At 68.6% G+C, this 27,424-nt stretch overlaps 4 protein-coding genes across 9 annotated transcripts; all 4 read left to right on the top strand.

Annotated features, from left to right (window-relative positions):
- The first annotated feature begins 16 nt into the window (after positions 1-16).
- On the top strand, positions 17-2,294 carry TMEM101 (transmembrane protein 101). The gene is made up of 4 exons (XM_064473440.1): positions 17-198; positions 1,065-1,245; positions 1,323-1,469; positions 1,678-2,294. The coding sequence occupies exons 1-4, from the start codon at positions 62-64 to the stop codon at positions 1,984-1,986; spliced, it is 774 nt and encodes a 257-aa protein (XP_064329510.1). The 5' UTR covers positions 17-61; the 3' UTR covers positions 1,987-2,294.
- Positions 2,295-4,664: 2,370 nt separating this feature from the next.
- On the top strand, positions 4,665-7,987 carry LOC135317225 (peptide YY-like). Of its 2 annotated transcripts, XM_064473123.1 has the most exons (4): positions 4,665-5,744; positions 6,472-6,659; positions 7,503-7,574; positions 7,721-7,987. In XM_064473123.1, the coding sequence occupies exons 1-4, from the start codon at positions 4,863-4,865 to the stop codon at positions 7,743-7,745; spliced, it is 1,167 nt and encodes a 388-aa protein (XP_064329193.1). In that variant the 5' UTR covers positions 4,665-4,862; the 3' UTR covers positions 7,746-7,987. The 2 variants fall into 2 exon arrangements, with proteins under 2 accessions (XP_064329193.1, XP_064329194.1); XM_064473124.1 differs by lacking the exon at positions 4,665-5,744 and having other exon boundaries at positions 6,415-6,659.
- A 1,644-nt stretch (positions 7,988-9,631) lies between these two features.
- LOC135317240 (pancreatic polypeptide-like) lies at positions 9,632-13,752 on the top strand. Its single transcript, XM_064473152.1, has 4 exons — positions 9,632-9,877; positions 11,382-11,562; positions 13,370-13,441; positions 13,595-13,752. The coding sequence occupies exons 2-3, from the start codon at positions 11,384-11,386 to the stop codon at positions 13,431-13,433; spliced, it is 243 nt and encodes an 80-aa protein (XP_064329222.1). The 5' UTR covers positions 9,632-9,877; positions 11,382-11,383; the 3' UTR covers positions 13,434-13,441; positions 13,595-13,752.
- An 877-nt stretch (positions 13,753-14,629) lies between these two features.
- Positions 14,630-27,148, top strand: MPP2 (MAGUK p55 scaffold protein 2). Of its 5 annotated transcripts, none has more exons than XM_064473202.1 (12): positions 14,630-14,716; positions 16,673-16,791; positions 19,251-19,403; positions 19,480-19,629; positions 21,753-21,980; positions 23,293-23,424; positions 24,068-24,173; positions 24,398-24,466; positions 24,616-24,777; positions 25,563-25,765; positions 25,855-25,983; positions 26,073-27,148. In XM_064473202.1, the coding sequence occupies exons 2-12, from the start codon at positions 16,675-16,677 to the stop codon at positions 26,247-26,249; spliced, it is 1,626 nt and encodes a 541-aa protein (XP_064329272.1). In that variant the 5' UTR covers positions 14,630-14,716; positions 16,673-16,674; the 3' UTR covers positions 26,250-27,148. The 5 variants fall into 5 exon arrangements, with proteins under 5 accessions (XP_064329272.1, XP_064329270.1, XP_064329271.1 ...); XM_064473200.1 differs by having other exon boundaries at positions 14,650-14,744; XM_064473201.1 differs by lacking the exon at positions 14,630-14,716 and adding an exon at positions 14,763-15,043.
- The last annotated feature ends 276 nt before the right edge of the window (positions 27,149-27,424 follow it).

Raw genomic sequence — 27,424 nt, 5'->3', positions numbered from 1 at the left:
GGGCTGCCGGCGCGCTGTTTCCGGCGCGGGGCGGGACTTCCGGCGGGGCGGCCCCGGGGCGATGGCGGCGGGCCGCGGGTGGCGGCGGCGGGCGCTGCGGCTGCTGACGGCGGGGGGCGGCGTCCTGCTGACCCGCTTCCCCTTCTGGCACTGCTTCAGCGGGCTGCTGCTCTGCGCCGAGCGCGCCGACGGGCGGCGGTGCGGGGCGGGGGGGAGGCCTGGTCCTTGGGGGGGCCCGGGGCTGGGGGCGGCCTTGGGGCCCGGGGGGGCCCGGGACTGTTGTGGAGCTGGTGTGGGGCTGTTGAAAGGCCTGGGGGGCCCGGGGCTGGCGGGGGTCGGCCTGGGATAGGTGTGGGGCTGGGGGAGGCCTGGAGGGCCCGGGGCTCATGTGAGCCTGCGGCTGGTGTGGGGCTGTGAGGGCCTGGGGTGGGCGTGAGGGGCATGGGGGGCCTGGGGTAGGTATGGGGCTGGGGGAGCTTGTGGGACCTGGGGCTGGAGGCGGCCTGGGGCTGCGGGGGGCCCGGGGAGCCTGGGGTGGGGGGTGGCTTTGAGGGCCTGGAGTACATGTGGGGCTGGGGGGAGGCATGGGGGGCCGGGGGCTTGGGGTATTTGTAGGGATGGTGTAGGTGTGCGGCAGGGGAAGCTGGTTATTTGTGGGGGGGCTGGGGGGCTTCTGGGCTAAGTGTGGGACTGGTGTGCCTGGGGCTGATGTGGGGCTTTGAGGGCCTGGGCTAGGTGTGGGGCTGGGGTGGTTGGGGCAAGTGCGGGACTGTTGGGGGGCTCCTGGGCTAAGTATGGGGCTGGGGGGACATGGGCTGGGTGTGGGGCCAGACGAAGGGGAGGGCTGGGGGGAGGGCAGAGGGGCAGCTGGGGGGGGCTGGGGCAATCAGAAAGATGGGCTGGCAGGGGTGCAGAGGGCCTCCCGCTAGGGGAGGGCTGTGTCAGGGTTAGGGTTAGGGTCTCAGGGTGGGTCTGGGGGTGAGTGGGGGTGTGGGGGTGAGCAGGGCCAGGGGTGGCTGTGGGGAGTTGGGGGTCAGGGGCTGGAGCTGCCGCACACCCCCCAGGAAGCCAGACATCCCCATCCCCTACTTGTACGTGGACATGGGGGTGGCCGTGCTCTGCGCCAGCTTCATGTCCTTTGGGGTGAAGCGCCGCTGGTTCGCCCTGGGGGCCGCCCTGCAGCTCGCCGTGGCCACCTACGCCGCCCACGTCGGCGGCCACGTCCACTACGGCGACTGGCTGAAGGTAAAAAACACCCCTCCCCAAGACCCCCAGCCCCGGCCTCAGGGGGACCCGCGGGGGTGACCGTGGCCCTGGCGCAGGTGCGGATGTACTCCCGGACCATCGCCATCATCGGCGGCTTCCTCATCCTGGCCAGCGGCGCGGGCGAGCTCTACCGCCAGAAGCCGCGCAGCCGCTCCCTGCAGTCCACGGGGCAGGTCTTCCTCGGCATCTACCTCATCTGCCAGGTACGGGGAGGGGGTCACAAAACACTTGGATGGGGGGGGACACACACAACAGCCACCTCCTGCCCCCGGCCCTGCTGCAGGCAGACGGCTGGGTCCGTTGGGGGTTTCCCTCCAAGGGGGAGAAGCTTCAGGCAAGCGCTCCCAGTCCCCCCCATGTGTCCCCCCCATGTGTCCCCCCCATGTGTCCCCCCCACGTGTCCCCCCCCAGGCCTACTCCCTGCAGCACAGCAAGGAGGACCGCCTGGCTTACCTGAACCACCTCCTGGGGGGGGAGCTCGCCCTCCAGCTCCTCTTCATCCTCTACGGCCTCCTGGCCCTCGCCTTCCTCTCCGGTTACTACGTGCGGGCGGCGGCGCAGGTGCTGGCGGTTCTGCTGCCCCTCGCCATCCTCCTCATCGACGGCAACATCGGCTACTGGCACGAATCGCGACGGGTCGAGTTTTGGAATCAGATGAAACTCATCGGGCAAAACGTTGGCATTTTTGGAGCCGTCGTTATCCTGGCCACCGACGGCTGAGCGGGGTGGCCGCCGGCCAGGACTGGGGCGGGGGGGGAGGACAGCGAGGGGAGGGGTGTGTGTCTGGTTTTTTTAAAGAATCACTGCTATTTATTCTTTTTTTTTTTTTTAATTTGTAAATACTTGATAATTTTGCTGGCGGATGGGGCGGGTGCTGCCCTGGGTGTGGGGGGGGCAGTTGTGGGGGGGGTGGCTCACACCTGTGGGGTGCCAGCCACTGTGTGGCCAGGCCCCCTCCCCACCGAGGGGTGCGTGTGTGTCCCCAGGGTGTATTTTTACTGATGAAATGAGAAATCTTTTACCTCGTCCCCGGGGCTGTCTCGGCTGTTGTGTGCCCACGAGGTCGGGCCCTGCTGCTCTGGGGGGCTTGGGGTGGGGGGGGTGTGTGCTTTTGGGAGGCTCGGAGGGGGAGTTGCCTGCTTTGGGGGGCTTGGGGGAGCCAGCGTGCAGTGGGGTGGGGGCAATCCTGGGTGTTCCTCTCCCTTCAGTGGGGAAACTGAGACGGGGGGGGGGGGGACAGGGGGGGTCCTGGGCTGGGTTTTGCTGCCTGTGCTCTGCTGCAAGCCAGCGCGGGGGTTTGGCTTGGGGTTCGGGGGGGGGCATGTCCTGGGGGGACACGGCGAGGGGCTGGCAGAGCCCTGGTGTCCCCGACGGCTGTGTCCTCACTGTCCCCATCCTGCAGCCTGGCGTCTGTGTGTCCCCCGGGCTGGGCAGGCGTGTGTCCGTCCTGTCCTGCCCCCCCCCCGCCCCAGGCCAGTGGAAAAGCAAACAGGGGCTGATAAGGGCCTTCCTCCCGGGGGGGGGGGGGCACACGTGGCCCCTAATGCGCCTCCAGCGGAACCAGGGGGCCATAAAGCGCGGGGAAGCGGCAGGGCCTTGTTTGCTCTCCCTGTGCCTTTCCGTCCGACACCCGGGGCTGGGGGGGCTCCTCGCTCTCCAGGACCCCCCCACCAGGGGCTCCTTGGGCTCCAGTGATGCACCTTTGGCCCCAGGCTTTCCTCCTCTTCCTCCCTGCCCATGGGAGAGGTGGGGGGCACAATGAGGGCACCCTCTGCCCCATCCCCTTTGGCTCTTCTGGGGCCACCCCTTGCCCTGCTGGGGGCAGGGGGGGCCTGTTGCCGGGCCCCCCACCTCCGTGCCCGGGGGGTTCCCCCCGCTGGCAGAGCCATCCTGTGACCTTTGGAAAATTGCTGTTTGCTGACAGTCGGGGGAAATGGTGCAGAAAACCCTCATCTCCCTTCTCCCCCCGCCCCCCCCCCAACAGCAGGGTCTGCTCTGTGCCAAGGGGGGGCTGGGGGCCACCCGGACCCCGATCCTCCCTCCCGGCCTCAGCTCAGGGACATCTGTGACAGTGCGGTGACATTGCTGCCGTCCTGGGGGGTTTGGTCCCAGTCCACAGCGGTGGGACCGTGGGGTTGGTTCCCCCCAGCCACCAGCACCCTGTGCCCCCCCTCCATGAACCCCAAGATGGGGCAGAACCCCCCTGTTGGGGCACTTCTGTGCTGGGGAGGGGGCTCAGCCCCCTCCGGGGCGGTGCTGGATTTGGCCTCGCTGCCTGCAGGGACGCGTGGCGGGGCGCTGCGGGGGGGCCTCCGCCGCCCCCCTCGATCCAATTAGCCCCACCATCGACCCGTGCCTTCAGCTGCAGGGACGTGAAAGGTGCTGGGCTGGGGGGGCTGCGCCCACCCCCACGGGCTGGCGGGCAGCTCAGCCTCCTCCCGGGCTGGCACCGTGTGGCCGGGGCAGCGTGGGCCCCCGGTTGTGTCCCCACGCCAGGGTGACACCGCGGCCACGCCATGGGGGTGAGTCCTACGGGGGCTGGGGACAGCCACAGGGCTGGGACCCCCGTGGTGGCACTGCTGCGAGCCGTGTCCCCGCTGCTGCTCACGGGGGTGATGGCCGGGTCAGGAGCGGGGAGCGTGTCCTCCCCCAGCCAGGCCCGTGGCACCCCACAGGGTCCCCATCAAGTTGTGTCGTGTCCCCCCCCCCCCACAGCTGGGCCCGTGGCACCCTTCAGGGTCCCCATCAAGCCGTGTTCCCCCCCCCATCCGGGCCCATGGCACCCTTCAGGGTCCCCATCAAGCCATGTCCCCCCCCCCCATCCGGGCCCATGGCACCCTTCAGGGTCCCCATCAAGCCATGTCCCCCCTAGCTGGGCCCATGGCACCCCATGGGGTCCCCATTGAGCCGTGTCCCCCCCCCAGCCAGGCCTGTGGCCCCCCACAGAGTCCCGGCTGAGCCGTGTCCCCTCCATCCCCCTGGCTGGAGATGCATCTGCCTCTGGGTGGGAGCACCCCAGGGCTTTTGGGGACCCCCTTCTGCCACCTCTCCCTGTCCCAGCACCAAATAGTGGCTTTGGTGGCCCCGTCCCGGTGGGGACCCGGAGCCCCCCCTCACGGCACGTCCCCGCCAGGCGCCTCCGTGCCTCAGTTTCCCCACACGCCGGGCCGGCTGATTGCTCCTTAATGCCAAATCCATAACGAATTAATGTCCCCCCCCCGGCGCGGGGGAGCGGAAAGGGCAGCTCATCCGTCCCGGGGGGCTGTGACAGCGGTCGATGGCGGCGGCGGCGGCTCCGTGCCCTGCCCTGGCGGGGGGGGGAAATCGGGGCAGCTGCGGGCCGTGTCCCGGCTGTCCCCGTGTGCTGGGCCTGTGTCATGGCTGTGCCGTGTCGGGGTCCCTGTGTGCCACTGCCACGGCCTGAGGCTGTCCCTGCGCCGTGCCGTGGCTGCGTGTCACATCTGTGTCCCTGCGCCGTGCCGTGTGCCGTGGCTGCGTGTCACGTCCGTGTCCCTGTGCCATGGCTGCGTGTCACATCTGTGTCCCTGTGCCATGCCCTGTGCCGTGGCTGCGTGTCACGTCTGTGTCCCTGTGCCATGGCTGCGTGTCACATCCATGTCCCTGTGCCATGCCCTGTGCCGTGGCTGCATGTCACATCTGTGTCCCTGTGCCGTGGCTGCATGTCACATCTGTGTCCCTGTGCCGTGGCTGCGTGTCACATCTGTGTCCCTGTGCTGTGGCTGCGTGTCACGTCTGTGTCCCTGTGCCATGGCTGCGTGTCACATCTGTGTCCCTGTGCTGTGGCTGCGTGTCACGTCTGTGTCCCTGTGCCATGGCTGCGTGTCACATCTGTGTCCCTGTGCTGTGGCTGCGTGTCACGTCTGTGTCCCTGTGCCATGGCTGCGTGTCACATCTGTGTCCCTGTGCCATGCCCTGTGCCGTGGCTGTGTGTCACGTCTGTGTCCCTGTGCCGTGGCTGTGTGTCACGTCTGTGTCCCTGTGCCATGGCTGCGTGTCACTTCTGTGTCCCTGTGCCATGCCCTGTGCCGTGGCTGCGTGTCACTTCTGTGTCCCTTTGCCCTGGCTACATGTCACATCTGTGTCCCTGGGCCGTGCCCGTGTGGCATTGCCATGTGCCACACACCATGTCCTGTGGCTGCACGCCACGTCCCCGTGTCCCGTCGTGTCCTCCATGCCCCGTGCCTGCACCCCTGCCCCCTCGGTGCACCGGGCCGGGGGGGGCTCTGCCAAGGGACGGTGACAAGGAGCTGGCACGTGTGCCCCCAGGGCCGGTGGCGGGGGGGCTGCCGGGGTCCTGCCGTGCCCGTGGGTCGGTCACGGATGAGGGAGGAGCCGGCAGCCCCTCGGAGGCTATAAAACCCCGGGTGGGTGGAGGAGCCGCTGTGTCCCCAGCTCGGTGTCCCCGGCACTGTCACCCCGCTGCCAGGCCCTGCCTGTCACCTCCCGCCTCCTCCACCGTGAGTGCGGGGACAGCCCGGGGACGGGGCTGGGGCCTTGGGGGGTCCCACGGGGGTCCCATGGAGGGGACATGTCCTTTGGGGTGGCTGGGACCCCTGGGAGGGAGGTGATCCCTTGGGGACATGGGGGGATCCCTGGAGGGGAGGTGTCCCATGGGGTGGACTGGGGTCTCTGGGGGTCATTTAGGGTGGGAGATCTCCCTTGGGGCGGCTGGGGGGGGTGTCTCTGGGGGCAGATCTCCCCTTTGGGAGATGGGGGGGGGGGTCTGTGGGGTCCCTGGGAGGGATGTGTCCCCTTGGGAACTTGCAGGGGCTGTTCCTGGGGGTCCCTGGGAGGGAGATGGGCCCTTGAGGACATTGTGGGGGGTCTCTAGAAATCCCGAGGGGTGAGATGTCCCTTTGGGGAGGTGGGGTGGTCTCTGGAAGGGAGGTGTCCCCCTGGGGGGAGTCCCTGGAGGGAAGATGTCCCTTGTGGGAGCTGGGGTCCTGGGCAGGGGAGAGGGACATCCCCTTGGGGAGCAGGGGGTGCCCTGGGGGTGCAATGTCCCCACAGGGGACAGGGTCCGGGAGGGGCGTGTGTGAGACATCTCTGTGGGCTCAGGGTGTCCCTGGAGCGTTGCGGGGGCGGGGGGGGCAGAGCTGCTTGGGGACAAGGTGGGGGAACCCGAGAGTGACAGGGGTGACGGCCACGCAGCTGAGGCTGCCCCCCGTCCCCGTCCCCACGCAGATGGTGACGTCCCCGAGGCCGTGGCGCGTGCTGGTGGCCGTGGCCCTCTGCGCCCTGCTCTGCCTGGGCACGCTGGCGGCCGCCTACCCCCCCAAGCCCGAGAGCCCCGGGGACGACGCGTCCCCCGAGGAGATGGCCAAGTACTTCTCGGCCCTTCGCCACTACATCAACCTGGTGACGCGGCAGAGGTGAGCGCAGGCGGGTGGCAGCGTGCACGCGTGTGCGTGTGCTTGTGCACGCTCCTGCCGACCCTTTTGCACGCCCCATGTGTGCTCCTGCCGACCCTTTTGCGTGCCCCCACGCGCGCTCCTGCAGGTCCTTTTGCACGCCCCATGTGTGCTCGTGCCGGCCCTTTTGCACACCACGGTGCACGCTTGTGTCAGCCCTTTTGCTCACCTTTGTGCATGCTCATGTCAGCCTGTTTTCATGCCCCCGTGCATGCTCGTGCTGGCCCTTTTGCACGCTCGTGCTGGCCCTTTTGCACGCCCCCACATGCGCTTGTGCTGGCCCTTTTGCACACCCCTGTGCATGCTCGTGTCAGCCTGTTTTCACACCCCCACGCACGCTCCTGCTGGCCCTTTGCACGCCCCCACGTGTGCTTGTGCTGGCCCTTTTGCACACCCCTGTGCATGCTCGTGTCAGCCCATTTTCACACCCCCACGCACGCTCCTGCTGGCCCCTTTGCACGCCCCCACGTGTGCTTGTGCTGGCCCTTTTGCACACCCCTGTGCATGCTCGTGTCAGCCCATTTTCACACCCCCACGCACGCTCCTGCTGGCCCTTTTGCACGCCCCCACGTGCGCTTGTGCTGGCCCTTTTGCACACCCCTGTGCATGCTCGTGTCAGCCTGTTTTCACACCCCCGTGCATGCTCGTGCCGGCCCTTTTGCACGCCCCTCCGCCGTCGCACGCGCTCGGCGGTTCCCGTTTGCACGCTTGTGCACGTCCCCTTGCCCGCAGGCGCGTGAGCTCCCATTTGCACGCCCGCCTGCGCCCCTTCACACGCGCACCCACGTGCTCCGTGTCCTGCAGGTACGGCAAACGCGCCAGCCCCGAGGCCGTGGTGTCGGAGCTGCTCCTGGGGGCCGGCAGTGACAGGTCACGGTGGGTGTCCTTGGCCTTGCCCCTGTCCCCATCACCCCCGTGGGCAGGGAGAGGGGCTGCTCCCTCTCCTGCACCCTGGGGTGGGGGTCCCGCGGGGGCGTTGGGGGTCTCATCCCCGATTTTCTCACGCCAGCTCTTCCCCACAGGTATGACGATGACTCCGCGTGGTGACCGGCTCCCCAAGCCCCCCGCCCCCCGAATCCTCCCCGTCTCTCCGTGACTCCCGAAGGGGCTCTGCCGCAGGGTGGGCCCCAGCACCCGGGGCCAGCGCCGGCCCCCCCGCCGGGAGGGACCGGGACCCCCAGAGCCCAGCCCAGGGGTGTCCTGCCGGAGGGGGCCCTCACCCCATCCCCTCCCCACCGCTGTCGGGGGGTCCCACGCGGTCCCTGCACGCCCCCACCAGCGGCAATAAAGAGCACGATCGTGGGCACCCGTCTGGGCTGCGTGTGCTGGGGACGGGGGGTTGGGGGGTGCCGGGGGATGGAGGGGGGGGGCAGGGGGATGGAGGGGGGCCGGGGGATGGAGAGGGGGGTGCCGGGGGATGGAGGGGGCCCGGGGGGATGGAGAGGGGGGTGCAGGGGGATGGAGGGGGGCCGGGGGATGGAGAGGGGGGTGCAGGGGGATGGAGGGGGGCCGGGGGGATGGAGAGGGGGGTGCAGGGGGATGGAGGGGGCCTGGGGGGGTGGAGAGGGGGGTGCTGGGGGGATGGAGGGGAGGACAGAAAGGGGTGAGGTTGGGCAAAGGAATAAGGGCCAGGGGACCCACTGGGGTGCAAGGGTGGGGGGCTGGGGGGGTGGGGAGTGGAGTGGATGGAGGTGTGGAATGGGAGGAAGGTGGGGAGTGGGGTGCGCTGTGGGGCTGGGGCACACTGGAGTTGGATACTGGGGTGTACTGGGTGCAGGGGTGCACTGGGTACGGGGCGGTGGTGGGTGCTGGCCGTGGGTGCTGGGGTGTTCTGGGTAGGGGGGATACACTATCGATGGGTGTTGGGGTGCTCTGGGTACAGCCTGTGCTGCCACCCGGTGTTGGGTGCTCTGGGTGGGGGGCTGCAATGATGCGGGGGTGCACGGGGTACACTGGTGGTGGGTGCTGGGGTGCGCTGGGTATGAGGGTGGTGGGATGCACTGGCAGTGGGTGTTGGGGTGCACAGGTTACTGGGATGCACTTGGTGTGGGGTGCTCTGGGTGTGGGGTGCAGAGTGCACTGGTGGTGAGTTCTGGGGTGCTCTGGGTGTGGGGTACACTGGCAATTGGGTGCACTGGTTGTGGGGTGCAGTGACAGTGGGTGCTGACAGTCCCCACAGGGACTGCAGCCATCGGGGGCTGTGCCAGGGCTGTGCTGGAGATCCCAGGATCTTGGGGGGTCTTTGGGGGGTCCCCACCCCTCTGACACCCCCCAGCCCACGGTGGGAGTGGGGGGACACCCACATCCTCGGGCATGGCCACAGCAGGGGCTGGTGGACGTCCCCCCGCTCCAGCTCTGCCACCCCCTGCAGCCACCACTCCTCCTGTCCCTCATCCCTCTGTCCTTCCATCCCACCCCTCACCCGATGTCGCCCCCCGCACCTGCCCAGCGCCCTCCCACCCTGTCCATCCGCCTGCTCTTCCAGTGTCCCTCTGTCCCACTCCCCATCCATCTGTCCTGCTGCCCACCCCTCCCACCAGCCTCCCACCGCTCTCCCTCCGTCCCCACACTTGTCCCTCCGTCCCCACACCTGTCCCTCCATCCCCACAGCCATCCCTCCATCCCCACAGCCATCCCTCCGTCCCCACAGCCATCCCTCTGTCCCCACACTCGTCCCTCTGTCCCCACACCTGTCCCTCTGTCCCCACAGCCATCCCTCCGTCCCCACACTCGTCCCTCTGTCCCCACACCTGTCCCTCCGTCCCCACAGCCATCCCTCTGTCCCCACACCCGTCCCTCCGTCCCTCGGTCCGTCCGTGGGGACAAGATGCTCTGGGGACAGACACCGGACACCACGTCCACGTCCTCGCCCCCGCCGGGAGCCCCCCCCAGCCCAGGGTCAAACATTAACCAGGGCTGTGCGAGGGGCCAGGTGTCCCTGTCACCCCCCCGCCGCCACGGCCCCTGTCCCCCCCGACGGCCCCTGTCCCCCCCCGGCCACCTGGCCGCAGGTGCTGCGTGGCAGGGTGACATCGGCGGGGGGGACAGGGGGGATATAAGGGCCAGCCCCGCCGTGGCAGCGGTGTCACCGAGGAACCGGGCAGTTGGCAGCAGCGTCCCCCCGTCTCGCCGCGTCGCCTTGTCCCGCTGTGTCCCCGTGTCACCACTCGTGGAAGCAGGTGAGTGGGGCTGGGGCCTCGTCCCCGTGGGGGGACACGGCTGGGGGGGCGCCGGTGGCAGCACTTGTGCTGGGGGAGAGGGGCTGGGGGGGTGCGCGGGAGTGCAAGGGGGTGCAAGGGGGTGCAGGGGGGTGCGAGGGGGTGCAGGGGTGTGCGAGGGTGCAGGGCTGTGCGGAGGGCACGTGGTGTGCGCCAAACGGGGCATGCACATGTGCGAGGGGGTGTGTGGTGTGCGTGCAGGGGCAAACAGGGCATGCACGTGCGTGTGCAAGGCCGAGCGTGTGCATCTGCGTGTAGGGGTGTGAAAGGGGGTGTGTACGTGTGTGCGCATGCTCCAGGAACGGAGCTTTTTTGTGTGCCCTGGGAGCGTGTGTGTGTGCATGAGCATAGCTGTACGTGTGCATGCGCGTGCACCGAGGCGTGTGCTGCAAGAGCAGAGGTTTGTGTGTGTGTGTGTGTGTGCACGCTGGAGCTGAGGTGTGTGCGTCTGAGTGTGCAAGGGTGTGCGTGCATGACTGTATGTGTCCCAGAAGCAGAGGCAGAGCTGTGCGTGCTCTAAGATGTGTGTGTGTGTGTGTGTGCATGTGTGTGAGCCGGGTGGTGTGCATGCGTGTGTGCATGTGCATGTGCATGCAGCTGGGTGGTGCACATGCATGTTTGCGTGCATGTACATAGCTGTATGCATGCATGCACGTGCACCAAGGCATGCTGCAAGAGCAGAGGTTTATGTGTGCATGTGCACGCTGGAGCAGAGGTGGGTGCGTGTGAGTGTGCAAGGGGGTGTGTGCACAACTCTGTGTGTCTCAGGAGCTGAGGTTTTGTGTGTGTGCCTGCATGTGTGCAGAGCTGTGCGTGCTCTAAGGTGTGCGTGCGCTTGTGCATGTGCATGTGCATGCAGCTGGGTGGTGTGCATGAGTGTGTGCATGCGTGTGCATGCAGTGCGTGGTGTGCATGCGTGTGTGCATGTGTGCATGTGTGTGCAGCTGGGTGGCGTGCATGCGTGTGTGCATGTGTGTGTGCATGCAGCCGGGTGGTGTGCATGAGTGTGTGCATGCGTGTGCATGCAGTGCGTGGTGTGTGTGCATGTGTGCGTGTGTGCATGTGCGTGCAGCTGGGTGGCGTGCATGCGTGTGTGCATGTGTGTGTGCATGCAGCTGGGTGGTGTGCATGTATGTATGTGCGTGCGTGTGTGTGTGCGTGCAGCCGGGTGGTGTGCATGCGTGTGTGCATGTGCGTGCAGCCGGGTGGCGTGCATGCGTGTGTGGATGTGCGTGCAGCTGGGAGGTGTGCATGCGTGTGTGCATGTGTGTGTGCATGCAGCTGGGAGGTGTGCATGCGTGTGTGCATGTGCATGCAGCCGGGTGGCGTGCATGCGTGTGTGTGTGCATGCAGCTGGGAGGTGTGCATGCGTGTGTGTGTGTGCGTGCAGCCGGGTGGCGTGCATGCGTGTGTGCGTGCAGCGCGGTGCCCTCGGCGGAGCCTGAGGCTGCAGCGTGCGGCGCAGCCATGGCTCCCCGCTGGCCCTCCCTGCTGCTCCTCGCCTGCGCCCTGGCACTGCTGGCCGGGCGCCCCAGCACCGCTGGCCCTGCACAGCCCACCTACCCCGGGGACGACGCGCCCGTCGAGGACCTCGTCCGCTTCTACAACGACCTCCAGCAGTACCTCAACGTGGTCACAAGGCACCGGTGAGCAGCGGGGCGCTGGCAGGGGCACGGCTGCAGGAACCCTGCAACGTGCCGCCCCATTGCAATGTGCTCCCTGCAGCAAGGCGCTGCCCCGTTGCAACGTGTTCCCCATTGCAACATATTCCCCATTGCAATGCACTCGCTGTTGCAAAGTGCTCCCTGTTGCAATCCATTTCCCTGCTGCAACCACATCTTTGTTGCAACGCGCTCCCCATTGCAACACCCTCCCCATTGCAGCGCTCTCCCCATTGCAACACCCTCCCCATTGCAGCGCCCTCCCCGTTGCAGCGCTCTCCCCATTGCAGCGCCCTCCCCATTGCAGCGCCCTCCCCATTGCAGCACTCTCCCCATTGCAGCGCTCTCCCCGTTGCAGCGCTCTCCCCATTGCAGCGCTCTCCCCATTGCAGCGCCCTCCCCATTGCAGCGCCCTCCCCATTGCAGCACTCTCCCCATTGCAGCACTCTCCCCGTGGCAGCACTCTCCCCATTGCAGCGCTCTCCCCGTTGCAGCGCTCTCCCCATTGCAGCGCCCTCCCCATTGCAGCGCCCTCCCCATTGCAGCACTCTCCCCATTGCAGCGCCCTCCCCATTGCAGCGCTCTCCCCATTGCAGCGCCCTCCCCGTTGCCCCATTGCAGCACTCTCCCCATTGCAGCGCCCTCCCCATTGCAGCGCCCTCCCCATTGCAGCACTCTCCCCATTGCAGCGCTCTCCCCGTTGCAGCACTCTCCCCATTGCAGCGCCCTCCCCGTTGCAGCACTCTCCCCATTGCAGCGCCCTCCCCATTGCAGCGCCCTCCCCATTGCAGCGCCCTCCCCATTGCAGCACTCTCCCCATTGCAGCGCCCTCCCCATTGCAGCGCTCTCCCCGTTGCAGCGCTCTCCCCGTTGCAGCGCTCTCCCCATTGCAGCGCTCTCCCCGTTGCAGCGCTCTCCCCATTGCAGCACTCTCCCCATTGCAGCGCTCTCCCCATTGCAGCGCCCTCCCCATTGCAACGCCCTCCCCGTTGCAGCACTCTCCCCATTGCAGCTCTCTCCCCGTTGCAACGCCCTCCCCATTGCAGCGCCCTCCCCATTGCAGCACTCTCCCCATTGCAGCACTCTCCCCATTGCAGCGCCCTCCCCATTGCAGCGGTCTCCCCATTGCAGCGCCCTCCCCATTGCAGCGCTCTCCCCATTGCAGCACTCTCCCCATTGCAGCGCCCTCCCCATTGCAGCGCTCTCCCCATTGCAGCGCTCTCCCCGTTGCAGCACTCTCCCCGTTGCAGCTCTCTCCCCGTTGCAACGCCCTCCCCATTGCAGCGCCCTCCCCATTGCAGCACTCTCCCCATTGCAGCGCTCTCCCCATTGCAGCGCTCTCCCCATTGCAGCGCTCTCCCCGTTGCAGCGCTCTCCCCATTGCAGCGCCCTCCCCATTGCAGCGCTCTCCCCATTGCAGCGCGCTCCCTCGTCGCAATGCACTGCCTGTTGCAACGTGATCTCCTGCTGCAACCGGCTCCCTTCTGCAGCGACCTCCCCCGTTGCAGCACGCTGTTGCACCGCGCTGCCTCGCTGCAACCTGCTCACCTGCTGCCCCTGGCTCCCCGTTTCGATGCAATTCCAGCTGCAACGTGCTCCCTGCTGCAACCTGCGGCCCTTGCCGTGCACTCCTGATTGCAGCATGCTCCCCGTTGCAACACGCTGCTCCCTTGCAACCCGCTCCCTCGCTGCGCCTTTCCCTCGCTGCAGCCAGCCCCGCCGATGCAACGCGCTCCCTGTTGCCCCCCCCTTGCAGGGCGCTGCCCCCCACTAACGTGCTCCCCCCTCGCAGGTACGGCAAGCGGTCGGGCGGCCGGGTGCTGTGCGAGGAGGCCTTCGGCGCCGTGGGGTGCTGAGCCCCCAGGTGAGGGGTGGGGGACTGGGGGGGCTGGGGGACAGAAGAACCCTCCCCAGTGCCACCCGTGCCTCAGTTTCCCCAGTGGGTGCCATCCCAGGTGGGGCAGGGTTTGGGGGGGGCACTGCGGTGTGGTGGGGTTCTGACCCCCTCTCCTTGCAGGGACATTGTGGGTGAAGGGAAGCCGGGGGGCTGCTGCACCCGCAGCACCCGCAGCAGCACCCGCAGCAGCACCCGCAGCACCCGCAGCACCCGCAGCACCCGCAGCAGCACCCGTCACCCCGGGGCCAGGCTGGGCTCCCCAACAATAAACCCCCCTGCAGCCACCTCCTGTCTCTGCCTGCTTGGGGGGACGGGGGCGTCTGGGGGGAGCTGGGGCTGAGGGCACTGGGGGCACTGGGGGTGCTGGGGGCACTGGGGCTGGGGACAGCGGGGGCACTGGGGGTGCTGGGGACGCTGGGGGCACTGGGGGTGCTGGGGCTGGGGCCACTGGGGCAGTACTGGGGCCACTGGGGCTGTACTGGGGCCACTGGGGCTGAGGATGCTGGTACTGGGGGCACTGGGGGTGCTGGGCCACTGGGGGTGCTGGGGTTGGGGATGCTGGGGGCACTGGGGGTGCTGGGGCTGGGGCCACTGGTACTGGGGGCAGTGGGGGCACTGGGGGTGCTGGGGCTGGGGATGCTGGGGACACTGGGGGCAGTGGGGGTGCTGGGGCTGGGGACGCTGGGGACGCTGGGGGCACTGGGGGTGCTGGGGCTGGGGACACTGGGGGCACTGGGGGTGCTGGTACTGGGGGCAGTGGGGGGCTGGGGCTGGGGACGCTGGTACTGGGGGCGCTGGGGGTGCTGGGGCTGGGGATGCTGGTACTGGGGGCAGTGGGGCTGGGGACGCGGGGGGTGGCTGGGCTGGGGACACTGATGTTGGTCGTGGTGGGCACCATGGAGGCACTGGTGGTGGAGAGACTGGGAATACTGGTGCTGAGGGCACTGGGGAGAGTGGGGGCGCTGCGTGGGTGCGCACCTTCCCCGTGGGTGCTTGCGTGGGTGCGTGCGTGTGCAGGTGCGTGTGCACACGGGGGATGGAGGGGGGCGGGGGGCGCGGTTCCTTTAAATTCACGCCCCCCCCCCCCCCGCGCGGCGCTCTTCGGCCGCCCCCCCCCCCCCGCTGCCATGGCAACCGCGCGGACCCGCGCCCCCCCCTTAAAGGGGCCGAGCCCCGCTCTTCCCCCCCCTCCCCACGCCGCGGGAGGCTGCGTGGCTGCGTGCGGGGGGGTGGCTCCCACGGGTGAGCACGCGCGGCTGTGCAAGCAGTGGTGAGCAGGCGCGGGGGGGCGCGCTCGTGGGTTTGCACGCGAGTGCGAGCGTGCGCGGGGTGTGTGCACGCATGGGGGGCAAGCGCGCACAGGAGCACGCGTGTGTCAGCATGTGTGCGCGCGTGGGCGCGGCATGTGTGCAGGGGTCTGCACACGCGTGTAAGCATGCACAGGGGCGCGTGGGCGCGGGTGCACGGGGTCGCGCGGGCTCACACGCGCGTGTGCACACACGAACGTGGGCACGCAGCATGCGCCTGTGCAAGCCCGCGGCTCTCCACGCCGCGCGGGAGCGCGCACAGGTACGTAGGCGTGCGGTTGCTCCCACGGGTGTGCACACGCGTAAGCGTGCACAGAGGCGCGCGCGCATTCCCCGGGCACGCGTGCGTGAGCGCACACCCCCCCACCCCCACCCCGCACACCCCCCGCCCGCGGGTGTGCAAGGCGTTCGCACGCGCGTGACGTGGCGTCACCGTGTTTGCAGGGGGGTGGGGGTCGCGTGTGCACGCGTGTGCAAGGCCCGGGGGGAGCGGGGTCGGGGGGGGGGGAGCCCACGCGAGGCCGGAGGGGGGGGCGGGGGCCGCGGTACCCGGATCTGGGGGGGGCGGGGGGGGAGGCCCGGCTCTGCCGCCCGCAGCCATGAGCGGCCCCGGCGGTGGGTCCCCCCCGGCCCCCGCCATCGCCCCCCTGGGCCCCCAAGGTAGGGCCTGGGGGGGCGGGGGGGGCCGGGGGTGGGGTGGTGGTTGATGCCACGCAGGGCGCTGGCGTGGGCTGGGGGTTGTTTGGGGATGGGGTGGAGGGAGTGGGGAGATGGAGGCAGGGAGAGGGGGGATCCGGGGGGGGGTGTGTGGGTCTCGCCGTAAGCCCCTCAGATATAGGGGGGGGGTCTGTTTGTATTGCAACCCCCCCAGCCCGACTGCATCGCCAGCATCCCCCGCCATTGCAGCGCAGCCGCTCCTCGCGGTGCAGCGGCTCCCAATTGCATTGCGCCCCCCCCCCCCATTTGCATTGCAGCCCCCCATTTGCATTGCACCCCATTTGCGTTGCACCCCCCCATTTGCGTTGCACCCCCCCCATTTGCATTGCAGCCCCCCATTTGCGTTGCACCCCAATTGCGTTGCACCCCCAATTGCGTTGCACCCCCCAATTGCATTGCGCCCCCCCGCCTGTATTGCACCCCCATTTGCATTGCACCCCCAATTACATTTCACCCCCCCATTTGCAGTACAGCCCCCCCCCCCCCCAGCATGTACTGGCTGTGGGGAATATCCCCCCGCCCCCGGGGGGCTTTTTGGGGGGTTTCCCCCACATCACCAGGGCAGCCCTCCATAAAGTGCCAGTTGGGGGGGGGGCTCTCCTTGCATTCCCCCCCACAGGGACTTGGGGTGCAGTGCAACTCCCTGCAGGTTCGGGGGGCTGAGGGGGGGTCCCGGGGGTGCTTTGGGGGGGTCGGCGGGTCTGTGGGTGGGTGGGCTGGTTGCAGGGGGACGGGGTGCTCCTCGGCTGGGGAAACTGAGGCACGGGGGGGGGGCGGGGGGGGCTGTGGCGCTCAGCAGCCAGGGTTAGCGCTCCCACCCCCCCCCGAGGTGTCGGGGGGCTCCTGCCTCCGTGGACGCCCCCCAGCCCCCCCCCGGGCAGGCAGTGCAGCGTGGCAATGCTGCGGGGACATGTCCATGTGTCTGTCCATCCTGTAGGCCGAGTGGGGGTGGGTCCCAGCTCCACCGCCCCCCCAATTCCCTGCCAGGTCCCATAACCGGGGGGGGGGGGCCTGGGGTGACCGGGGCAGGATCGGGGGGGGGGGGGGGACACAGGCAACCCTGGCTGCATTTGATTTTCACCCACGTTGCTGCTCTCTCCTGCTCTGCCCCCCCATTCCGTGTCCCCGTGGCCCCCCGTGGCCCCCCCCTCCGTGTCCCCACGCCCCCCCCCAGCCATGCAGCAGGTCCTGGATAACCTGATGGGGCTCCCCAGCACCCCGGGGGCCGCGGACCTGGACCTCATCTTCCTCCGCGGCATCATGGAGAGCCCAATAGTAAGGTCCTTGGCGAAGGTACAGTGGCGCAGGGGGGGCACCATGACCCCCCCCAGGCTCCCCACTGCAGGTGGGGCGCGGGGGGGGATGTGGGAGCACGGGGGGAGTGTGCACGGGTGGGCGTGCATGCGTGTACGGGTGCACAGGCGCGTCTCTTCGTGCACACGTGCGTGGATGTGTGCATGTGCACGGGTGCACGCGTGCAGGGATGTGTGTGCGCACGCGTGTGTGAGCAGCTGCACATACATGCGCGTGCACGCGCGGAAGTGAGCGTGCGAGTTTGCCTGTGCATGTGCACGCACCCGTGCGTGTGAGGCTGCTGTGTTGCAGCGCGGGGGTGAGGGAGGGCCGTGCATGGGGTCGGGGAGGGTGCGAGTGTGTAAGGTTATGCTTGTGCACGCATGCGTGCACGTGTGTGTGTATCACCCCCTGGCTGTGCTGCTGGGGTGCGTGTGGCTGGCCCCACGTCCTGCGTGTTTACCAGTACGTGTGCATGTGCATTTGCGTGTGCACACAGTTGTGCAATGACACGCATGTGCCCAGCTTGGTGTGGCGATATGCGTGAAAGGGCATGCACACGCATGCGTGTGCACAAGCGTGTGCTCGAGGACGGGCATGTGTGTGGATCCAGAAGGGCGGATTTGGACGTGCATGCAGGACGCTGCATGTGTGCAAAGGGCATTCGTGTGCGTGCTCCTGCGTGCGTAAAGGGCATCCGTGTGCGTGCTCCTGCGTGTGCAAAGGGCATCTATGTGTGTGCATGCTCCTGCGTGCGTAAAGGGCATCCGTGTGCGTGCTCCTGTGTGCGTAAAGGGCATCCGTGCGTGCTCCTGCGTGTGCAAAGGGCATCTGTGTGTGCTCCTGTGTATGCATAGGGCATCCGTGTGCGTGCTCCTGCGTGTGCAAAGGGCATCCGTGTGTGCTCCTGTGTGTGCAAAGGGCATCTGTGTGTGCTCCTGCGTGTGCAAAGGGCATCTGTGTGTGCTCCTGTGTATGCATAGGGCATCCGTGTGCGTGCTCCTGTGTGTGCAAAGGGCATCCGTGTGTGCTCCTGTGTGTGCAAAGGGCATCCATGTGCATGCTCCTGCGTGTGCAAAGGGCATCTGTGTGTGCTCCTGTGTGTGCAAAGGGCATCCGTGTGTGCTCCTGTGTGTGCAAAGGGCATCCGTGTGTGCTCCTGTGTATGCATAGGGCATCCGTGTGCGTGCTCCTGCGTGTGCAAAGGGCATCCGTGTGTGCTCCTGTGTGTGCAAAGGGCATCCATGTGCATGCTCCTGCGTGTGCAAAGGGCATCTGTGTGTGCTCCTGCGTGTGCAAAGGGCATCTGTGTGTGCTCCTGTGTGTGCAAAGGGCATCTGTGTGCGTGCTCCTGCGTGTGCAAAGGGCATCCGTGTGTGCTCCTGTGTGTGCAAAGGGCATCCGTGTGCGTGCTCCTGCGTGTGCAAAGGGCATCCGTGTGTGCTCCTGTGTGTGCAAAGGGCATCCATGTGCATGCTCCTGCGTGTGCAAAGGGCATCTGTGCGTGCTCCTGCGTGTGCAAAGGGCATCTGTGTGTGCTCCTGTGTGTGCAAAGGGCATCTGTGTGCGTGCTCCTGCGTGTGCAAAGGGCATCCGTGTGTGCTCCTGTGTGTGCAAAGGGCATCCATGTGCGTGCTCCTGTGTGTGCAAAGGGCATCTGTGTGCGTGCTCCTGCGTGTGCAAAGGGCATCCGTGTGTGTGCTCCTGCGTGTGCAAAGGGCATCTGTGTGTGCTCCTGTGTATGCATAGGGCATCCGTGTGCGTGCTCCTGCGTGTGCAAAGGGCATCCGTGTGTGCTCCTGTGTGTGCAAAGGGCATCTGTGTGTGCTCCTGCGTGTGCAAAGGGCATCTGTGTGTGCTCCTGTGTGTGCAAAGGGCATCTGTGTGCGTGCTCCTGTGTGTGCAAAGGGCATCCGTGTGTGCTCCTGTGTGTGCAAAGGGCATCCATGTGCATGCTCCTGCGTGTGCAAAGGGCATCTGTGTGTGCTCCTGCGTGTGCAAAGGGCATCCGTGTGTGCTCCTGCGTGTGCAAAGGGCATCCGTGTGTGCTCCTGTGTATGCATAGGGCATCCGTGTGCGTGCTCCTGCGTGTGCAAAGGGCATCTGTGTGTGCTCCTGCGTGTGCAAAGGGCATCTGTGTGTGCTCCTGCGTGTGCAAAGGGCATCCGTGTGTGTGCTCCTGTGTGTGCAAAGGGCATCTGTGTGCGTGCTCCTGCGTGTGCAAAGGGCATCCGTGTGTGCTCCTGCGTGTGCAAAGGGCATCCGTGTGTGCTCCTGCGTGTGCAAAGGGCATCCGTGTGTGCTCCTGCGTGTGCACACTGGGCTGTGCCAGAACTCCCCGCTGCGGGCCGAGGGCCGCACGCCCCCCTTTCCCGCAGAGGGAGCAGATGCCGAGCGTATTAGTGGGGGGGGGGGGGGGGGCGGCGCGGGGGTCCCTAATCCCCCCCCGGCCCCCCCAGGCCCACGAGCGGCTGGAGGAGACGAAGCTGGAGGCGGTGAGGGACAACAACCTGGAGCTGGTGCAGGAGATCCTGCGCGACATCGGGCACCTGGTGCGGCAGGACGGCGCGGCCGCCGAGCTGGCCCGCATCCTGCGCGAGCCCCACTTCCAGGTGGGGTGTGCGGGGCGGGGGGGCGGGGGGGCGCGCAACGCGGGATTGACACCCCCCCCCCCGCCGTGCCTCGCAGTCCCTGCTGGAGACCCACGACTCGGTGGCCTCCAAGAGCTACGAGACGCCCCCGCCCAGCCCCGTCCCGGACCCGGCCCTCAGCAGCCAGCCCGTGCCCCCCGACGCCGTGCGCATGGTGGGCATCCGCAAGGCGGCCGGCGAGAACCTGGTGAGCCCGAGCCGGGGCGGCGCGGGGTGCTGCGGGGTGCTGCGGGGTGCTGGGGGCATCGTGGGGTGCTGGGGGCAGGGCTGGGTGCTGGGGGCATTGCTGGGTGCTGTGGGGTGCTGGGGGTGCTGCGGGATGCTGGGGACATCGTGGGGTGCTGGGGTGGCTGCGGGGTGCTGGGGGCATTGCTGGGTGCTGTGGGGTGCTGGGGGTGCTGCGGGGTGTTGGGGGCATTGCTGGGTGCTGTGGGGTGCTGTGGGTGCTGCGGGGTGCTGGGGGCATCATGGGGTGCTGGGGTGGCTGCGGGCTGCTGGGGGTGCTGGGGGGTGCTGGGGGCATTGCTGGGTGCTGCAGAGTGCTGGGGTCATCGTGGGGTGCTGGGGTGGCTGCAGGGTGCTGGGGACATCGTGGGGTGCTGGGGGCATTGCTGGGTGCTGCGGGGTGCTGGGGTCATCGTGGGGTGCTGGGGGCAGGGCTGGGTGCTGGGGGCATTGCTGGGTGCTGTGGGGTGCTGGGGGTGCTGCGGGATGCTGGGGACATCGTGGGGTGCTGGGGTGGCTGCGGGGTGCTGGGGGCATTGCTGGGTGCTGTGGGGTGCTGGGGGTGCTGCGGGGTGTTGGGGGCATTGCTGGGTGCTGTGGGGTGCTGTGGGTGCTGCGGGGTGTTGGGGGCATTGCTGGGTGCTGCGGGGTGCTGGGGGCATCATGGGGTGCTGGGGTGGCTGCGGGCTGCTGGGGGTGCTGGGGGGTGCTGGGGGCATTGCTGGGTGCTGCAGAGTGCTGGGGGCATCGTGGGGTGCTGGGGGCATTGCTGGGTGCTGCGGGGTGCTGTGGGTGCTGCGGGGTGCTGGGGGCATTGCTGGGTGCTGGGGGTGCTGCAGGGTGCTGGGGGTGCTGCGGAGTGCTGGGGACATTGCTGGGGTGCTGCGGGGTGCTGGGGTGCTGCAGGGTGCTGAGGGCATTGCTGGGGACATCGTGGGGTGCTGGGGACATCGTGGGGTGCTGGGGGCATTGCTGGGTGCTGCGGGGTGCTGGGGACATTGCTGGGTGCTGCGGGTGCTGCGGGGTGCTGGGGGCATCGCTGGGTGCTGCGGGGTGCTGGGGTGCTGCTGGGTGCTGAGGGCATTGCTGGGTGCTGCGGGGTGCTGGGGACATCGTGGGGTGCTGGGGCATTGCGGGGTGCTGGGGGTGCTGCAGGGTGCTGGGGACATCATGGGGTGCTGGGGTGGCTGCAGGGTGCTGGGGGCAGGGCTGGGGTGCTGGGGTCATCGTGGGGTGCTGGGGGCTTTGCTGGGGTCATCGTGGGGTGCTGGGGTGGCTGCGGGGTGCTGGGGGCATTGCTGGGTGCTGCGGGGTGGTGGAGGCGCTGTGGCATGCTGGGGGTGCTGCAGGGTGCTGGGGTCATCGTGGGGTGCTGGGGCAGCTGCGGGGCGCTGGAGGCGCTGTGGGGTGCTGTGGTGCTGTGAGTGCTTTGGGGTGCTGGGGGAATTGCTGGGTGCTCGGGGTGCTGCGGGGTGCTGGGGTGTTTCAGGGTGCTGGGGTCATCGTGGGGTGCTGGGGCACTGTGGGGCACTGTGAGCATTGCTGGGTGTGGAGGATGGTGCAGGATCTGGGACATTGGTGGGTGCTGGGGGTGTTGCTGGGTGCTGGGGGCATTGCGGGGTGCTGCGGGTGTTACTGGGTGTGGGGGAGGTTGCAGGATCTGGGACATTGGTGGGTGCTGGGTGGGTGTTGTTGGGGTGCTGCGAGGTGTTGGGGGCGTTGCTGGCGATGCTGGGGGCATTGCAGGGTGCTGGGGGACATTGCTGGGTGCTGGGGCCATTGCTGGGGCCATTGCAAGGTGCTGTGAGCATTGTGGGGTGCTGGGGGGCATTGCAGGGTGCTGGGGCCATTGCAAGGTGCTGTGAGCATCGTGGGGTGCTGGGGGGCATTGCAGGGTGCTGGGGGGCATTGCTGGGTGCTGGGGGCATTGAGGGAATTGCTGGGGACACCGGGGTTGTTGCAGGGTGCTGGGGTGCTACAGGATGCTGGGAGGATTGCTGGGGTGACCGGAGGGCGCCGGGTGGGTGGCATGGGTCCTGCAGTGGGGACACTGGCGTGGGGCTGACGCGGGGCTGTGCCGGCCAGGGGGTGACGTTCCGGGTGGAGCGGGGGGAGCTGGTCATCGCCCGCATCCTGCACGGGGGCATGGTGGCGCAGCAGGGGCTGCTGCACGTGGGGGACGTCATCCGGGAGGTGAACGGGCGGGAGGTGGGCAGCGACCCGCGGGCGCTGCAGGACAGCCTGCGCCACGCCAGCGGCAGCGTCGTCCTCAAGATCCTGCCCAGCTACCAGGAGCCTCACCCGCCCCGGCAGGTACCGCCCGGCACCCCTCCCTGCACCCCACTTCGCCCGGCACCCCGCCCTGCACCCCACCCCACGCTGCACCCCGCATCTCCGTCCCGCTCCCAGCATCCTGCCCATCGTGGCCTCATCCCCTGCCCATGGGTCCCCATGACCTGTGCCTGTGCCCCCCCATCTCTGTGCCCCCCCATCTCTGTGTCCCCCCATGCCCATGTCCCCGTGCCACCCTGCCAACATCCCCATGCTTGTGTGTTCCACGTCCCCATGTCCCCTGACCCCTTGCCATGTGCCTCATCTCCCCACGTATGCACCGAGCCCCACGACCCCCTGGACCCCATGTCCCCTGTCCCCTGTGTCCCCCTGTCCCCCACGCACACCGGGAGGGACTCGCCCCATGCCCACGTGCCCCAGGCTGGCAGGACCCTGGTGTCCCCCACGTCCCCTGTGTCCCCCTGTCCCCCACGCACACCGGGAGGGACTCGCCCCATGCCCACGTGCCCCAGGCTGGCAGGACCCTGGTGTCCCCCACGTCCCCTGTATCCCCCTGTCCCCCACGCACACCGGGAGGGACTCGCCCCACGCCCACGTGCCCCATGCTGGCAGGATCGCGGTGTCCCCCACGGTGCCCTGCGTGCCCGGCACTGGTGAGGGCACCCAGCTGCGGTGGCACCCGCCCTGTCCCCAACCCCACGGCAGGACCGGGGGTGCTGGGTGGCAAAGGGTGCCCGGTCCCCTCCCTCCCCGTGCCAGCCCCCGCCGTCACCCTGACTCCCTGGGGACAAAGCGGCGCTGTCATCGCGTCCCCTGGCACCGTGTGCCTCCGTGCCGGGCTGTGGCCGCAGCACCCTGCTGCTGCCAGCGCCGGGCGGGGGTCCTGCGTGCGAGCACACGCGTGTGCGCGCTGACGGTTGCCCCCCCCCCGCACGCTCCCGCACGCATGTGTGCCGTCGCGGGCGCGGCGGTGGCGGCGCTGGGCGCGTGCGTGTGCCTCTGCGTGGGCGCGGGGCTGTGCGTGGGCGCTGCCGTGGGCGCCCTGTGGGGCGCGGCGGCGGCCGCCGGTGCCGCCTGCGTGTGCGCGGGTGCCGTGCGTGCCTGGCTGCGCCGGGCGGCGGGGGGACGCCCGGGCGGGGGGGGCACCTAGCGGGGTACACACGCGTGTGGGTGCGCAGGCGCGTGGCACGGCTCCGGCGCTTCCCGCCGGCGCGCTGGGGAGACTGAGGCACGGGCCGGCAGCCCCCGGGTGATGCAGAGTGAGGAACCCAGGCGTCCGGTGGCCACCCCTGAACCCCCACCCTGCTGACCCCCCCCCCACCCCGGTCCCCAGGTCTTCGTTAAGTGCCACTTCGACTACGACCCGGCCACCGACAGCCTGATCCCCTGCAAGGAGGCCGGGCTCAAGTTCACCGCCGGTGACCTGCTGCAGATCGTCAACCAGGATGACCCCAACTGGTGGCAGGTCAGGGGGAGCCCCAAGGGGGGGGTCCTGGCCCTTTGATCCTCTCCTGGGGTTCCCCGAGGCATCTGGGGTCCACAGAGGGTCAGGGGTGTCCCTGGGGCTGGGAGGGTCCCTTGGAGCTTGGGGAGGGGTGTCCCTGTGACCTACAGACTTCCCTCCGGGGCTTGGAGGGGGGTCTCTGGTAGCTCGAGGTGTTCCTGTGGGGTTTGGGGGGTCCCTGGGGTTGGGGGAGTCCGGGGACCTGTGGGGCTTCCCTGTGACCTAGGGTATTCCCAGTGGGGCTTGAGGGTTCCCTGGGAGCTGGGGGGTGTCTCTGGGAGCTTGGGGGTTCCCTGCGGGGTTAGGTGGGTTCCTGGGGCTGGGGAGGGTCCCTGTGACCTGGCGGGTGTTCCCTGTGGAGCTTGGGGGGGTCCCTGGGAGCTGGGGGGCATCTCTGAGACATCGGGGGGGTCCCTGGAGTTGGGGAGGGTCCCTGGGAGCTTGAGGGATCCCTGGGGGTTTTGGGGCGTCCCTGGGGCTCCAGAGGGTCCCTGGGAGCTCGAGGGGTTTTGGGGGGTCCCTGGGAGCTCGAGGGGTCCCTGTGGAGCTGGGAGGGGGGTGTCCAGTGGCGCCAGGGTCCCCACGCATGGCGCTGTCCCCCCAGGCGTGCCACGTAGAGGGGGGCAGCGCGGGGCTGGTGCCCAGCCAGCTGCTGGAGGAGAAGCGCAAGGCCTTCGTCAAGCGGGACGCGGAGGTGACCCCCGTGTCCGGTATGGAGCCCCCAGCCTGCGGTGGCGATGTGGCCCTGGGGGCGGGGGGACAGGGGGTCACCTCCTGAGGGGGAGCACAGCGGGTCCCCTGCGCCCCATGGCGATGTCCCCATCCCCGTGGCGCTGCCACGGCGGCAGGTCCCAGCTCCCGTGGCACTGTCCCCATGCCATGGCACTGTCCCCGTCCCCGTCCCCAGCTCAGCCAGCCCCCGTGTCCTCGGCAGGGGCCCTGTGTGGCAGCCTCAGCGGGAAGAGGAAGAAGAGGATGATGTACCTGACAACGAAGAACGCTGGTGAGCTTCTGCCACTGGTGTCCCCAAGGGGAGGGGGGACAGTCCCCAGGCTGTGCCTGTGGCAGGCTCGCCGTGGCACCTCACGGGGGGCCCTGGGGTGGCCCCCGGCTGCTTGGGGTCCCACCGCGGGTGACCTGTCCCTTGTCCAGAGTTCGACCGCCACGAGCTGCTGATCTACGAGGAGGTGGCCCGCATGCCCCCCTTCCGCCGGAAAACCCTGGTGCTCATCGGCGCCCAGGGCGTGGGGCGCCGCAGCCTCAAGAACAAGCTCATCATGTCGGACCAGGCACGCTACGGCACCACCATCCCCTGTGAGTGTCCCCGTGTCCCCGGCAGCATCCCTGTCCCTGTGAGCAGCGCCGTCCCTCACCAGCATCCCTGACCCTTCTGAGCATCACCATCCTCGTGAACACCCCTGACCCCTGCCAGCATCCCTGTCCCCCACCAGCATCCCTGTCCCCCACCAGCATCCCTGTCCCCCGTGAGCATCACTGACCCTTCTGAGTGAGCATCACCATCCTCGTGAATATCCTTGTCCACCAGCATCCCTGTCCCTGCCAGCATCCATGTCGCCTGTGAGCATCCTTGTCCCCCACCAGCGTCCTTGTCCCTGTGAGCAGCACCATCCCCATGAGCATCACTGTCCCTGCCAGCATCACCACCCCTCACCAGCTTCACTGTCCCCTCTGAGCGTCACCATCCTCATGAATATCCCTGTTTCCACCAGCATCCCTGTCCCCCATGAGCATCACTGACCCTTCTGAGCATCATCATCCTCGTGAACATCCCTGTCCCCCACCAGCATGCCTGCCCCATGAGCATCGCTTTCCCTGCCAGCATCACCACCCCTCACCAGCTTCACTGTCCCTCTGAGCATCGCCATCCTCGTGAAGACCCTTGTCCCCCGCCCGCATCCTTGTCCCCCATGCACATCGCTGTCCCCACGAGCGTCACCGTCCCTGGCACAGCCCAGCCCGTCTGGCGCCGGGGGGGACGCGCCCCTGGGCGTGCGGTTGCAGCACTGCAGCCCCGCGGGCTGTGGGTGCCCCCCAGGGTGGGACCCCCGGTGACACTCGGACGGGCCGTGCCCGGGCAGACACGTCGCGGAAGCCGAAGGAGAGCGAGAAGGACGGGCACGGGTACCGCTTCGTGTCGCGGGGGGAGATGGAGGCCGACATCAAGGCGGGGCGGTACCTGGAGCACGGCGAGTACGAGGGCAACCTCTACGGCACCAAGATCGACTCCATCCGCGCCGTGGTGGAGGCTGGCAAGATGTGCATCCTGGACGTCAACCCCCAGGTAGGGGACGTGGCGGGTGGGTCACACGCCTAGGGGGTGGCCGGGGCTGCCCCCCGCCCCAGGGCTCAGCGCCGTCTCCTCCTGCCCAGGCAGTGAAGGTGCTGAGAACAGCTGAATTCGTGCCGTACGTGGTCTTCATCGAAGCCCCCGGCCCCGAGACGCTGCGGGCCATGAACCGGGCGGCGCTGGAGAGCGGCGTGGCCACTAAGCAGCTCACGGTGGGGGTCCCCTCCCTGGGGGTGGGAGCCCGGGGGTGGGGGGCACAGGGAGCGATGGGGGAAACTGAGGCGGGGTTTGTGCGGGGCAGGAGGCCGACGCCAGACGGACGGTGGAGGAGAGCGGCCGGATCCAGCGCGGTTACGGCCACTACTTCGACCTCAGCCTGACCAACGACGACCTGGAGCGCACCTTCGGGCGGCTGCGGGAGGCCATGGAGCGCCTGCGCGTCCAGCCCCAGTGGGTGCCCGTCAGCTGGGTCTACTAGTGCCCCCCCTGCCCCACCCCTTGGGGGGGGTCCCTGCCATCCTCACACCCCCTCCCCAGCCCAGCCAGGAGGGCTGCGGGGGGGGGGGGCGGGGGGGGGGGCGAGGGTTGTGCCCCCCTATATCTCACCCACTGGTGCGATGAGCTCGTCGTGCTCAGCGCGATGTTGGGGGCGGGGGCGGGCACTCGGCAGAGTCCCCCCACCCGCCAAGCCCGGCCCCTCTCTCCCTCCTACCCAGCCCCAGATTTATTGGGGAGGGGGGAGCAGAAGCAGCGGGTGGGGTCCTATGTGGGGGGACAGAACCACCCCCCCCACTGTGCCCAGCACCCACATAGCTATTCACTGCCAAAACCTCACCCCCTCCCTGGATTATCCCAGGGGAATGTCATCCCCCCAGCTGGGGGGCACAGGGAGGGGGGAGCCCCCAGCACCGTGTGGCTCTGGCCCCTTCTACCCCTGTGCCTCAGTTTCCCCACGGGGAAGCCCACCCTGTGCCTCAGTTTCCCCACGGGGGAGCCCACTCCATCCTGGGGCAACGCATGGGTCGGGACCCCCAGGGGTGGGGGTGGGGGTGTCACACCCAGTTGGAGCCCCATAAACTGCCGTGGACCCAGGTGTCCTGTTGTACCCCAGCCCCCCCCCCGGCCGCAAATCCCCCGGGGACCCCCCTGCCACCCTTATAGGGTGGGGGGTCCCTCTCTGTCCCTTGTGCCCCCCATCACCCCGTCCCAGGTAGCAATAACCCCCTCCCAGACCCCCTGCCCACGTGGCTCAGCCCTGTAATTGACCCCGGGGGGGACCCCGGGGGGGGGCTGTGGCTGGGGGCTCGCTGGGGCGCTGCCGGGGGTGTCTGGCGCAGGGGGGGCTGCCATGGGGTAACCCCGAGGGATGGGGACACGGGGGGGTGCAGGGCGCGCATGTGCAGGTGTGTGCACAGGTGTGTGTGTCCCCCCCCCGTGCTGACAGGGTGCGCGCCCCCCCCGCCCCGAGATGTCCTCCCTGTCCCCTGCCCCCCCCCCCGGGTCGCTCCTTTTTGGTACTTTGTGGTGACTTTTATTAAAGGAGACAAAAATCAGCGGGTTTGTTCTTGTGGCAGGACCCGGCCGGGGCGGGGGCACCCCTGGGGGGGGGCGTGTGGCACCGCTGTCACCCCCCCCCCCCGCCACCTGGTGCTG

The sequence above is a fragment of the Phalacrocorax carbo genome, chromosome 25 (assembly GCF_963921805.1).
Source record: "Phalacrocorax carbo chromosome 25, bPhaCar2.1, whole genome shotgun sequence".
Taxonomy (NCBI): domain Eukaryota; kingdom Metazoa; phylum Chordata; class Aves; order Suliformes; family Phalacrocoracidae; genus Phalacrocorax; species Phalacrocorax carbo.
The sequence above is the reverse complement of the archived record's forward strand: the minus strand, read 5'-3'. Positions and strand labels throughout refer to the sequence as shown.